Source organism: Larimichthys crocea, chromosome I (genome assembly GCF_000972845.2).
Source record: "Larimichthys crocea isolate SSNF chromosome I, L_crocea_2.0, whole genome shotgun sequence".
NCBI classification, from domain to species: Eukaryota; Metazoa; Chordata; class Actinopteri; family Sciaenidae; genus Larimichthys; species Larimichthys crocea.
The window spans coordinates 41,152,683-41,166,445 of NC_040011.1; the positions used below are offsets into that span (position 1 = coordinate 41,152,683).

A 13,763-nucleotide genomic window follows, 5' to 3' on the forward strand; every position below is an offset into this window, starting at 1 on the left:
TGAAGGTGAATAGACCCTTACAGATAAAAAGCCAACAGAGAAAAGGATAAACGTGCCTCAGAGCTGTAGTGTCTGATATGGATCCACAGCTGAGGACACACAGCTAATCTGTTTGCAATGATTATGCTGATTTGGAGGGATCCACTGCTAAATCTTGTCAGTCACAGAAAGTTTTAGTCTGCTTTAGCTCCGGACAGGAAAAAGCTTCTCACCTAATTTGTTTATTATCCATATACTTAAATGTGGAAAAAAAAAAAAAAAAAAAAAAAAGGTGAGTGAGAGAAAGAGAAGGAGAAAGGCAGACCCCGACAGTAGTATTGTGCTTTAATGTTATTCATGGACTTTCTGACGGTAGAGTGGAGGAACCTCGCTCGAATACAGATCAAGTCTCGGTGAAACTGTTTTGAATTGGTCACACAGAAATACCATCATTTCACGAGCGGCTGTATAAATGCAATTTCCTTGCATTTATGTTTACTTGTCGCTCTGCCAGATACATACCTGGCAGATATGTATCCTCACACAAACCACACCACCATGGATAACCAGAGGATGAGCTGAAATGTATGGAGCAAAAGCACGGCACCAGTCCAACCGGTTCATGTTAAGCGTGTGAGGGCCTGTGTTGTTGTTGTTTTTTTTGCGTATGTGTGTTTGTGTGTGTGTGTGTGTGTGTGTGTGTGTACCTCGGCTCCCTCTCTTTCCCATGCTGGGTTCCTTGGCCTCGGCCATCCAGTTATATTCGGGAGGCATGGAAACAGGCCTGAGGTCACCTGGAACGACCAATCAGCAGTCAGAGAGTCGTCTAAGGGGGTGAGGGAGGAGCGGGGGGTGTCGCTGGGAAAGGAGGTGACTGAGAGACAGCGTGGGAGACAGCTGAGGGAGGTGGACAGGCGAGACAAAGTGTGTGCATGTGAGGGGAGGAAAAAAGGACAGGAGACTCCTGAGGGACAGCGATGACATGAAGGCGAAGGTCACATGGGCCTTGTTTAGGTCGTTTTCTACTCACTGTAAACTCCTACAGGTGACCGACACTCAATACTGCACCTGAACGCATCCTGAGGAGCTCTGATGCTATTGATTGAAATTACTGCTGTGTGTTCGAGCTGTGCCTTCTTCATGATCACATTTCTCTAGTCAGATATTTTAAATATTCTGCCGGGCCTCCCATCAACATGTCGAAAAGAAAAACTCTGTGGTAGTTGAACTATGATGGAGAAATTCGAGAGTATCCTCTAATAAAAGTTTTCTTGAAGATGCCTTGGATGATTTTTTTAGCCAGTGCAGAGGCTGATTAAATTAAAAACACATTATTTTTGTTCACTTTTAAAGTTGTTATGGTTAACGAGTTAGCAAACAATCATCAATTTGGACATCCAGCACACACAGCGCAAGATTGCCATTCATTATAAGTCATGTTTGTCACGACCCAGCCAATGTAAATCTAATATTCACTCCACTTTGTTCTGGTTCAGTCTCAACCAGGTCCTGACAGAAATATCTGGTTCTTTGGTGGCTAAATTCTCACTATGTTTACCAGCTAACCTTAGTAATTTTGTCTCTTTGCTGTTTATTGCGAGGCAGGTAGCATACAGTGGGTGTACAGTCAGTTTATCGGTGGCTTTTTGGTTGAAGACAGCTGCCTGATGTGGCTGAAATCCAAAACAATGAGCTAAAAGAGGCTAAAAAGCTCAGTAGATCTGCACAGGACCAGGATCGGGCTCACATATTGTTAAAAAATATTGATTTGCGTGGCTTTAAATGTGTTTTTAAAATCTGATTAAATGTTTTCTTTTCCAACTTTCAAGCACAGCTTTGTCCGGTGCTACTCCATGTACAGTAGATTTACAGCATCATAAAGTACTCTTCCAGTGCTTCTGCCTGTCACATGACCCTCGCCAAGTACTCTTCCAGTGCTTCTGCCTGTCACATGACCCTCGCCTTGCACATCATAGGCCCCTCGAGAGTCTTCCACGTAGGTACAGGATGTCGGAGAAGCTGTCTCGGACAAAGGTGACACAAGGTGGTGGGGCAGACAGGGAGCTGGAGACGGTGTTTGTGGACTGACCCTCTGTGCATGTGATCAGTGTTTCTGGGACGTGTGCACGTGAGGTAAAGACACAGAGAAGCAGAGGCATGAAGCGAGTGATGACACACACAAGGAGGAGTTCTGAGAAAAAAAGGTGAGAAAACTGGTGGGAGAGATCATGCTGTTTTTACAAAACAAACGCCCCTCATTCACACGCGATGAATTGCGCTCTACGTCTCACCATGGGTGGGGGTCTTATCCCGCCGGCGAACCCCCGTGTTGCGACCCCTGTCGTAGTCGGGCCCTGGGGGTCCATCTCCCTCCAAAAGGGAGAAGAACTGACCGCTGTCCTGATCCAGGTAGTAGCTGACTGCCTCTGAACCTTTAGAGCCGGACTGGGAGCTCACGCTGTAGCGGCTGATGTCGTCGCATGACATCAGACCCATCTCCTCCCTTAGGGGGGGAGAGCAGAGTTGTCATCGTCGCTGTCATCAGCGCCATCATCAGTGTCATCAACGGGATCATAATAATCAACCTAATCACCATCATCAAACATCTGTGTGTGTGCAAACATCTGACCTGGTGCTGTAGAGTCCAGAGACGGGAGAGAGGATATAGACGTCCTGCATGCTCGGAGCGTCCATTTTGGACATGCCCAAAGTTCCACCGGGTGTCGGGGAGGTGCTGGTGGGGCTGGTGGGGACCGGCTGGAGGAGAAAGAAGGACAGAGTGAGTCTATTTGAGCACCTTGGGAAGATGATGAGGCACAACCTGCAGAAAGTGAGAATCAGATCAGCAAAAACTGAAAACAAAAAAGGGACGGGGAACCTTTCATCTGTGATTTCTTCCTTGTGCCGCAGCCGACAGTGATTTTAACACCAAATCACAGTTATTTCCACAGAGCTGCCATGTTGTGTGTGTTGTCTTTCTTTTTATTATTATTATTATATCTGTCTGACTGTGCAGCCTCTCCCACGTTCATTCGCTTCACTATTCTGTCATTTTGTCTCAAGCTTCTTCACTCACACATGGCTCTCCATGTCTGTTCCCATGACAACCTCTCCTCTCTCTCTCTCTCTCTCTCATCGTTCTTCCTCCCTCCTCACCCTTCTCCCTTCTTCGCCCGTGCTACAGGAGAACGAGAGGACAAGAGGAAAGCTAGCGTGGCCTCCTGCCTCGGCTTTGACTCTCAAGGACGCGCAGATTCGTTTGTCATCGGGTCCTCCGCGAGGACAGGATGCCTCGCTTCTGATGTCATGAAAACTCCGTCCAAAATTTCAAGTGAATTATGTTTGTTCGCAGCCAGAACATCTGGGGGTGACAAATACGTAGCCGGTGCCGACAATTTCTCCCTCGAGGAGGAGGTTTCCAGATTTTGAAAAATGAGGTGTCTCACTGTAGGTCTGAGGAGGACGCTCCATTTTAGATAGGAGATGCGAGCGTGTGTGGACAGAATGGATAAGCAGACACAGAGCACGAGCAATGGCGAGGCGGGCAGCGTTCTTATTAAGGAAGCCCAGTGTTTCATCGTTTCATCAGCAGTGCATTAGGCAAATTCATTTCATATTCCAACTTTCAACCACCACCACCACCCCCCGCTTCTCCCCGCCACACTCACTACCTCCATCCCCAGGCCCTGTCTCTATCTTCATCTCTTTCTCTCTCATGAAGGCAGCTTACAGTAAGACGGCTTCATAATAAATAATGGAGACGGGGTGGAAGGAGAGGGACGCAAGAGAGAGAGAGAGAGGAGAGCAAAGGAGGAAATAGGACAAAGAGAGAGAGAGAGAGAGAGAGAGAGACGGAGAGAAAGAGTGCAGGAGAAGGAGAAGGAGAGCGAGGCGGGGGAGCTGTGCAGTGTGGTGACTGGAGCCGAGAGTGAAAACAGTAATTTAGTGATTACAGCCCACTGCTGCCTGCATGGAAAGGAGGGGAGGTGGAGGGGGAGAATAGGGTTAGAAGTAGAGAGAGACGGGACCGCCACAGTGGGAGAAATTCCAGTCTCTTAAACCATTTGACCCCTGCTGCGTCCACTCCAAAATACCTAAAAGTCTACAGCTCATACCCTCCACAGACTAATATTTCCACTCCCAGCACCTCACGAACACACTCAAACATGCTTAACATGCCTAATAACAATATTTTGACTTTAAAAACAGTATGAATAAAAAAAGTTTAAGACATTTTGACTTGTCATTGTAGGAAAAGCACAGCTCGTACTAACGATAATATTATTATTCAAGTCTCCTAGTAAGTCATGACAATGTGGCAGTGTACAATCCAGAACCCTGAAAGTGATGCAGTTAATGGAATTCATCCTTCGTTAATTTTATTAATTAAACCAGTGCTTTTCTTACAGTGACATGTCAAAATATCTTCTGTGATTACATTTTTTGTTTAGTCTGAATTTGACCCTGCCCAGTACTGGACTTATAATGACACATCTGATATATAAACAAACATTTTTGATAAAGAAACCTTAGATCAGGGGTCTTCAACCAGGGGTTGACAACACCTAGGGGGTGCGCAGAGGTACTGCAGGAGGTCCGCCAAAAATTTTTTACCTAATAATTGACAATTTTCACCCAAATAATGGTGAGTGTGAGGGTGAACAGCAGAGATGTTGTGCACAGCTCTTGGCATTTAGTAAACAGTAATAATTATGTATAAACATGCATTTTATCAAATATAAACACACACATATATATATAAATAGGTGAATAAAGAATATAAAAGTTATTATAGTCCAGGCTTAAAATGTGACTTGGGCTGAAAAAGGTTGAAGACCCCTGCCTTAGATTTTCACAGAAAAACACAGAGTACATATCTCAGAATAATAATTGAGATACATGCAAAGTGGGACATTTTACAGTTGACAAATAAACTTGTGATTTCCGCAATAAACTGAAATTTCTTGCTACTTATCGACCGACATGCAATCCAGTACTCCAATATCTTAGACAAGCTCGATTAATGAATACAAAATCACAAGCTGTTAATACCGGCCCAGCCAATTTACATTATTAAAGATTAAATTAAAGTAAAGATAGATCACACATGTGACTTTGAAAAAGGCTGGCAGAGATTCGAATCTGCATTAGCTGTTACAAAAATAGACCAAACGAACATAGAAAGAAGCTATAACCTCCCCCCATCCAGCTGACTCATCAATAATACAGAAACCAGCCAATACATGTTGCCTAAAATAGCACGCATTCTCAAAGAGCGATTATTTATGTATCTAAAACATATAACAGATTTATGAAAGCGTGGTCGCAGGACAATGTGGGGCACACGTGTGACCGCTGATGTGGACGCTGATGTGGACACACATGAAGTGACTCCATACGTGTGCTGTGCCGTTTTTTACAGACAAACATGTGTGCAGTGTGCAGCGTCCACAGTAATCCTCAACTTATCTGTTAAAATCATTGCCAGCATCACTGTGATTACAGCGGATCATCGAATTTGCCTTTAGTCCGTCCTACCGTCGACGAGACAGACACATGCAAACAAACAGAGAAAGAAAGAAGGGGAGGGATATGTGTTGTTATTTAGCAGACTAAACGAGGTTGCCATGCAGGGATTTGGGGCTGGAATCACATGATGATTTGCGAGATAAATTGTTTCCTTTGTGGATTCAGTTATAATCCAGCTGAACGTTTGCCACATTTGGGCTAAACTTCACAGCCGTACGATTCATCCTCTAAACACCAGGCTTAGAGGTATGAGTGCGCATGTGTTTGTATGTGTGCTTGTTTCCGGAGTGCCTTATGGACAGTATGTATCCAAAAGTGAGCATACAGAGTGCACTGACCCAGTTCTTTCGCCTCACAAAGAAAGAAACGCGGATTAATAACGGACAACATCTCTCTTCATGCGTGCGCAAACATGCACAGGAAACACACTTGCTTCAACACATACAGATGAACATGCATGCATAAGGCCAGAAATGCACGCCCACACACACACACGCACACACACACACGCAGGCTGTTTAGCAGAATATTTTGGATTCAGTGCATTATCTCTAGTATTTGCTGAGTAGCGACTCTTGTTTCAGAGCCAGTGGAGCTGCCTGTAGTTGCTTATGAATAATTAAGAGCTCCAGTCTTTCTGAGAGAGAGAGAACAAATCTAAAACACCTCCTTTCTTCTCTTCTCCCGCAGATATCTCGGCGCTCTGATCTAGGCGCTCGCGGCGCGTTTGTGTCTTAGCAGCCCATCAAGGTAGAATTCCCACAATCCTCTGCTGTCGCACATGGCAAATAGAACAATAAGCTGATGGCAGGAACTCAGAGCGACGATCGAACGAGGCAGCAACAGAGATGGTGATGAAGTTGCAGCAGGAGTTTAATGGCTTCTAGGCCATTATAGAAACCATATCCATAAAACACTGAACATGGACTCACGTGTGAACTGCGTTCATATTCTCACTATCAGACTGGCTCTTTTTCTTCACCTCTCTGCACGTGTTGGCACAACTACCAAAATTTGAGTGATTTTTTTTTTCTAAGCTCTGAGTGAGTGACGGATTTACAAAGTATTTGCCCTTAAGTGAAATGTGTACACCCGCTCTGAGCTGTAAGCGTTCAAACAGGCACTCCACTTTTTAGATGTAGTGTACATAAAAAAAAAAAAAGTACTCACTTTTGAAAAGGAGACGTCCTTTGGGAGAGAGTCAGGACCTAAGTCTCAATAAATGTGAGTGTGAGTGTTAATGAACCCTTTTATCGCCCCGCATGAGCCCCTGAGCAGAAAGTTCAGATGATTTTGAAGCGCAAATATAAGATTTAGGTTGCACTATCTCAATTTTGTGCTATCTTTATCTGAAAATATGCATAAATGCTCTTCTTTAGGTGAAGGTTTAGCTACCAACACATTTGTGAATGGCTTTGAACTGTGCCAGCAGTATGGCAGGCTGTAAAAAAATAAGAGATTTCTTCAAATGTTCAACAGGAGGATTGATGCAAGGTCAAACAGTGAACAAGTTTCCTTTGAAAACATTTGTTTAAAATGCCAGCAGGAGAATGGAGAGTGTGGGTGGTAAAAACAAGAGCTGAGAGTGAGTCAAAGATAAAGCCAGAGGTACAACTTAGTTTAGTGTACATACAACTCAGAACCTTAACTGTAAGTACAAGAAGTGTGCAGAGCTACATGTAAGGTTGGCAACTTGTTGCTTCTTTGTGTTGCTGGTGTTTACCTGCAGGCCCAGCGGTTTCCAGCGGACGTTCCTGAGCAGAGCCGGTGTGGAGCTCAGGGTGTTCTGGGGCCTTTTCTTCAACGTGAGGATGACTCCGCACGGGTCCTCTCTCAGAGCGTTGACCAGGTTCTTCAGCTGCCAGCCCACCTGAGGAGCACACACACCGGGCTACCGAAACAACTGCTGCAAACCACGACACACATACCCTGTACACGATGCACCGGGGGGGCTAAACTAAATCTGCTGTGGAAAACCACCACGCGCAAATATTAAACTACCACGCACTACCTGCCTGAAACACCACATGCTTCAATTTGAACACTATTTATTTATTTTTGGGATATTTTAATAGAGATGCAACAAATGTCTCCAGCTGGAGTCAAAGTGGGGATGTTGTTAACCGAGTGTTAACACTGAAGTCTCAGGGGCGCTTCCATGTGTTATTACGTAAGATATGATTACAATTACCACATCAGCTGTTCATTCTGTAGGCCTGTATATCCGTCTGTGAGGTTTGGTACAAGAACAAGGTCATTATCGGCCATCTTCACCAAATGTGTTGCATAAAGTATTTAAATGTGCCATCAAATGTATTAAGTTATACTATTTCTCTATAATTGTATTATTGACAGAGGAAAAAAATCAATTCTAGACCTTGCTGAGAGTAAAAGTTCATTCATATATTTAATGCAGTCGACCCTTTTATCATAAATATGTGGGTATTGGAGTGTACCACACAGATTCAAGGATCAATAAATCAATATGACTATGTCTACTTTGATGTAGATCTGGATTAAAATGTCACGGCAGATGAAAACATTTGAATTATTGAAGTAACAAGTTAGAGGTTTGTCCTGATAGCCAGAGTACATAAATACTTCACTACCACATGCTGCTTTTGTATACTCTATACTTATTCGTCACCAGTCATCGCCAGTAATTTGTATCTACCCATACAGCAAGACACTACCACGATGCACCACACTGTCCCAGTGCCACTGGTCTCACACTGAAATAAAGGGTTTCCCTGTCAGTTTGGTTCTAAGGATGACAGCAGGTTGTTAAAAGACTCAGGGAGGAGTGCTGACTTCAGTGTTTCCTCGCAGTTCCCTGGCCAGCCTGTCTCCAGATCTCGCAACACTCGTCAGGGCCATTGATTGGTTATACAGATCTCAGCTACTGGAAGTGTCCGCAGAGGTCACCACTGTCACACACACACACACACACACACACACACAGAACTGCTCTGAGCATATTACTGACATAATGATGACCAGCCTGTGTCAGCCTTTTAGCAGCCTGTTACCTGTTCGCATTCACCAGCAACACGAGTCAGCATAGACGTAAGTTACTAATTCATGTTTATTTGCTTTATTGCTGAGAGTTAGATAAATACCACTTTCATATTTTTCTGTTTAATATGAAGCTACTTCAAGATGATGGATAGCTTTAGTCGCATAAAGAGTGGAAGCAGGGAGGAACAGGTAGTCCACATGTGAAAAGAGATGCCTACCATCTCCGAGAGATTTAAATAATTATCACGTTATATATCTTGTTTTTTAAGCTACCTCTGCTTCGTGTATCTACGCAAACTCTCTCCTGGCAGTCGCTTCATGTGGAACGGACAGATAAGAAAGTTGCATCAATCTTCTATCTATCTAAATCTAAAGCATGAGTATTTCCCAAAAGCTAGTCCTTTAACAAAAGATGCCAAAGTATCATAAAACTTCAAACAGGAGGAAAATCCTGAATCAGCTGAACAGAACTGGACCTCGATCAAGCTTTAAACTTCTCAACCCTTGTTAGATCCACCACCACGAGCGTGTTTTAACAGCACAACACAAAGCCACAAATCGTAAGCAGGCCAGTTTAACTGTTCAGTTATGCAAATATTCAAAGGGAAACAAGGAGAGACCTACCAAAATAATAATAATAGAGCATAAACTGCTGCTGGAGAGGTTTTTCAAATCCCTGGGGTCTTCATTATTTTCCCAGATGCTATTACCTCCATATAATTATGTTTCCTCTTCAAACAATCAGTTTGTTATTTGAGCAAATTCCACATTTTCTTTCTTTTTTTTACCTCAAAAGAGAAGCTGAGCTTAAAAAACTGCGAGTCCCGGGTTTTGAAGTGGGTCTCAAACAAAAAGCTCATGCATAGACATGAAGGCAAGCGTCGCTGCTGCTAAATACGTGGGATAGGCCTACATAATGATTCTATAATGTAATGGAATTTGTTCGTTCAATATTCACACTAATCTAATTTTTAAATACGGGAGCCTCGCTAAGATAAACTTATCAGCTGCGATGTTGACAGAGAGTTTGCTGCTAGTGTGTATCCATCTTTCCTCTTCAGCAGCTCGATTTTAGGATTGAAAAAAGAAGTATATTGACTAGAGACTTCCCTCTGCTGCTCCCCTCCTTTTCTTTTCATCCTCTTCCTCTTCTCCCTAAGTCCCTCTTTACTTCCTCCTCCCTTTTTTTTCCGCCACAACTCTCTCCCAGCTCTGCCTCATCCGAGCATCCCCTGACTACTTCGCACGACCACCATTCCCCATCACACACACACACCCCTGTCTCCCCCCCCTTGCTTATCTCTCCTCCCCCAGAGTGAGGGATCAGAGTGGTGAGGGTCTAGCTGTGGGAGTAATGAGGGGTTGAAGCTGAGAGCCTGGCAGGGTGCGATCTGCACTGTCACCCCGAGGAAGGGGGGAGAAAGGGAGAGAGAGATAACACGCAGCTCCCTCACGCGTCAATCAACGTCGTTCCCGAGCGCCTTTCGCATGAGCAGCACCTACCGAGACGTACAGGGAAATACTTACGGAGAAAAGAGCACACAAAAGATGTCTACACACACAGACACAAACCTTTTTTCTTTTCTTTTTTTTTTTTCAGTGCTCAGAAATCTCAAATAAACGCCGGAACAAATCGTTTGTGCCAGAGCTGACAGCACAGGCAGTAGACAAGCGCACTCGATCACAAGGCACTGTTCCTATTTAAAATGGCCTCCGCTTGCCTCTGATGTGATGTGTCGAAGGCAGAAATACAACTTATTCAACTCTGAAAAGTGGAACATGAGTTCACATTTCAAAATCGCACGCCACCTTCGGGGGTTTCTTGTGACAATGGGAACAAATTCCAGAAAGAGTGAGCTGACAATCACGCCGGACTGAACAAAGGTCTTGTAACAATCATCCTCTAATCTGCTCCCGCAGCCAGTTTAATTAGCCTACATAGCGACACAGGACAGGAAGCACCATGGCGGCAGTGGTGGTGGTGGTGGCAGACATCATGTACCTTGACACTTCCTCCACACAGCACAGAATGGAGAAGACAGTTCGCAGTATGTCGAGTGCACAGTGGAAACACGTGGAACTCACCACTGTCTGGTGGTTGACTTGGATCACCTCATCCCCTGCATGGATCTTCTTACACTGGTCTGCTGGAGACTGCAGAGGCAGAAATTAGAAAGAGAAAAAGGACAATAGACACAAATCCAGGCACAGATTCAATGTGTCATTGTGTAATCTGAGGACATAAATCGTAAGTCGGGTGGGGTGTCAAGATTCCAACTGAGTGAAACAAAAACTCACATTCTCTGTGGTGCCGGTGATAACGTGGAGTCCATCATACGTCGATTTGATATACATCCCCTGGAACACAAGCACAGGGAGGACTCAGTGCGATACGCAGGAAAATATATGATGTCTGTTTTACGTCTGAGATTTGACACGCGAAAGAAACAACTGAACACGAGGTGTCTTAGTAAGATGTTGGTCGACTGAGAGCCTCCGGAGCAGCTTTAATACTCCTTGCCATAGATTCAACATATATTTAGGCTCAACTGGTGTTGAATTGGGTTGACTATAAACGCTAAAGCATATGATTTACATCAATTTTAGACTTCTCATACTGATCGGTGACACCTTTACATTTAGATTTAGTCATTTAGCTGACACTTCTATCCGAACGACTTACAAAAAAGGGAAACAATCAAGGTACAGTGCGACTAGGACATGCGAGTGCAGCAATAAGTACTGTGACAGTACTCGAGGGAATAGATTTAGCATGGCCAGTTGTTGGTAGTGTTGGAGTGGAGGTCCTCTCTGAAGAGCTGGAGATCTTCATTAGGTTTTTGAAAGTAGAGATCTGGTATCAACAAGTAGGACGTTCCACCAACGGGGAACAACACACGAGAAAAGTTTGGATCGCCCTGAGCGAATGGATGGCAGAGCCAGGCGTCATTCACTGGAGGAGGTAACATATGCCCGTATGAGGACATTCAAGTAAGTCGCTGCAGAACCAAAGACTACTTTGTAGGCGAGCATTAGCGATTTTAATCTAATGCGGGCTGCTACAGGTAGCCAGTGGAGCTCGATGAGCAGCGGGTTAATGTGACCTTTTGGGTTGATTGAAAACCAGGCACAGCACTGCGTTTTGGATCATCTGGAGAGGTTTCACTGTGCAGGCTGGGAGGCCTCCTGTCAGGAGGGCGTTACTGTAATCGAGTCGTATTAGTAGCTGGGTAGCACGTTGAGTCAAGTGAGGCTTGATTTCTTTTATGTTGTGAAGTGCAAAGCGAGTGAGGTGACATGATCAGAGAAGGTTAGTTGGTCATCTATCACGACCTCTAAGTTTCTCGCTACCCTGATGGGGACGAGAGTCGATTTAGATGTTGATGTCATGGTGTATAGTGGCCGGGAGGAGCAGCAGTTCAGCTTTAGAGAGGTTCATCATGCAGATATATCTGACTCTGTATGAAAGCTGTTGTTTTTCCATGGATTTGTAACAATTTGTATTGAAATGCTTCCCCGTTAAAGATATTTTGACTTGGTAAAATCCCATAACAATGAATAATGAATAAGACAGCAAAAGCGGACTTGGATTCAGGTGTGTAAAAACACTATTTTAACACTATTAAAGGAGAATGTTCAAATTTACTTATCAAGATGTGTGATTTGACTTTGATATGTCTTTTGAGACTTTAGACTTGCCCCCGATGAGTAATTTCAGGGGAAGTGCAACAAGCTGAACATTAGAAAGAACTTTATTTATCCGGAGGGAAATAGTTGCAGAGCAAGTATAAAAACAGATCCAAAATATTCACAATGCCAAAAATATAAACAAGGTTAACGGTATGGGAGCATAAGTTGCTCATATATAAAGTTGCTTCTTGACGAGTTGCGTATAGATATGTAATAAAAGTGGCACGTAGGCATGTGAATCTTCTAAAAACACTGACCTTGTCAGCAGACATCGCCCTACATACTCATCCAACAGATGAAGAGCAACATTAGCATTCATTTAGAGCCGCGTCTCACTTTTTAGCTGTGAAATGCTTCATTAGATTCATTACTAAGTTGCTAACTTTGTCTTTTTGCTGTTTTGTGCTGGGCAGGTAGCTCACACTGACACACACTTCATCAGGGCTAGCTGCCACTGCGGGAAATGAGGCTGAGAGATGAATTTTGTAGAGCAGAAGAACCAAAACAATCAACTGAAAGATGACAAAATGCTCACTGTAGAGCGATTACAAATGCTCATTTGTTTATATGAAGATATTGATAAGTGCTTCTTTAAAAACAATGTGTGTGCATGCTTACCAGCCCTTCACTGGGCATGATGCTGGTAAGGTGGACCACCTCCAGATGGGCAGACTGTGAGACCAGAGAGTCCGACGACAGAGAGATGATGTGGTCGCATATCCCTGCTAAGGTCTTACACTGGCGATGGCAATCGGAGGTAAAGATAGATGAGGAAAAAAAAGGGTGAGAGAGAGAGAAAAAGGAGGAGTGACAAAAAGAGAAAGACAGAAAGTTATTGAGATTGGTTTTGGTCCACGAGGGATGCTGTGACCTAGCTGGAGGAGGTGAAACAGAAATCATTTCATCAGATTGTTCCACATCGCCACTTCCATCACTCCGGCACACAAACTGTTTCCTGTCACAGTCTGTCCACAGGCATGCCCACAAGACACTGTCACAGACAGAACAACACATCACCAATACCAGCCAACCTCGAGGTGCCCCGGCTGACATTTTCTAACATCTAAATTACAGAGCGCAGATTCCATTTGTTGGTATCTGTAATTTTTTTTTTGGGAGGAAGATAAGGGCCTTCATGTCAACTAAACAAAAATTGACACAGTGCTTAGATTATGTGTGCTGTAGTTTGTTTGTCTTTTACGCTGCCCTGTGCATCTGAGCAGACAGAGCAAATAAATAAACCTTGTTCTAAATAAACCTTGACTGTTTTTCAGGCTATTTGTCTGCTTGGTCACGCATGCAAGTTAATTTATCATCAGCATCATCTCTGCCTTCTAATCTTGGCTGACTGACTGCAGTCGGCTTACAGAGACGGTTACCCTGGTTATCCTGCCTCATCGCGTCGCTTCACACACGCACACACACAAACACACAAACACACACGCGTACGCTTGAACGTAACACACATACATGTAAGAGAATTTCTACATTCACACAAACGGCATGACAGTGATGAACTCTGCATAAAATAATCTCCTGATCTCAAT

The 13,763-nt window shown here is 44.0% G+C and overlaps 1 protein-coding gene across 2 annotated transcripts in view; it reads right to left on the bottom strand.

The window, feature by feature from the left end:
- Window positions 1–13,763, bottom strand: part of si:ch211-26b3.4 (connector enhancer of kinase suppressor of ras 2) — a 62,054-nt gene that overhangs the window by 13,691 nt on the left and 34,600 nt on the right. For both annotated transcript variants that reach the window (XM_027281640.1, XM_027281645.1), the window contains exons 7-13: window positions 12,835–12,954; window positions 10,825–10,884; window positions 10,612–10,680; window positions 7,232–7,378; window positions 2,609–2,736; window positions 2,271–2,482; window positions 687–773 (exon numbers count right to left, since the gene is read on the bottom strand). In XM_027281640.1, the coding sequence (XP_027137441.1) occupies window positions 687–773; window positions 2,271–2,482; window positions 2,609–2,736; window positions 7,232–7,378; window positions 10,612–10,680; window positions 10,825–10,884; window positions 12,835–12,954 (823 nt within the window). The remainder of the gene's footprint in view (window positions 1–686; window positions 774–2,270; window positions 2,483–2,608; window positions 2,737–7,231; window positions 7,379–10,611; window positions 10,681–10,824; window positions 10,885–12,834; window positions 12,955–13,763) is intronic.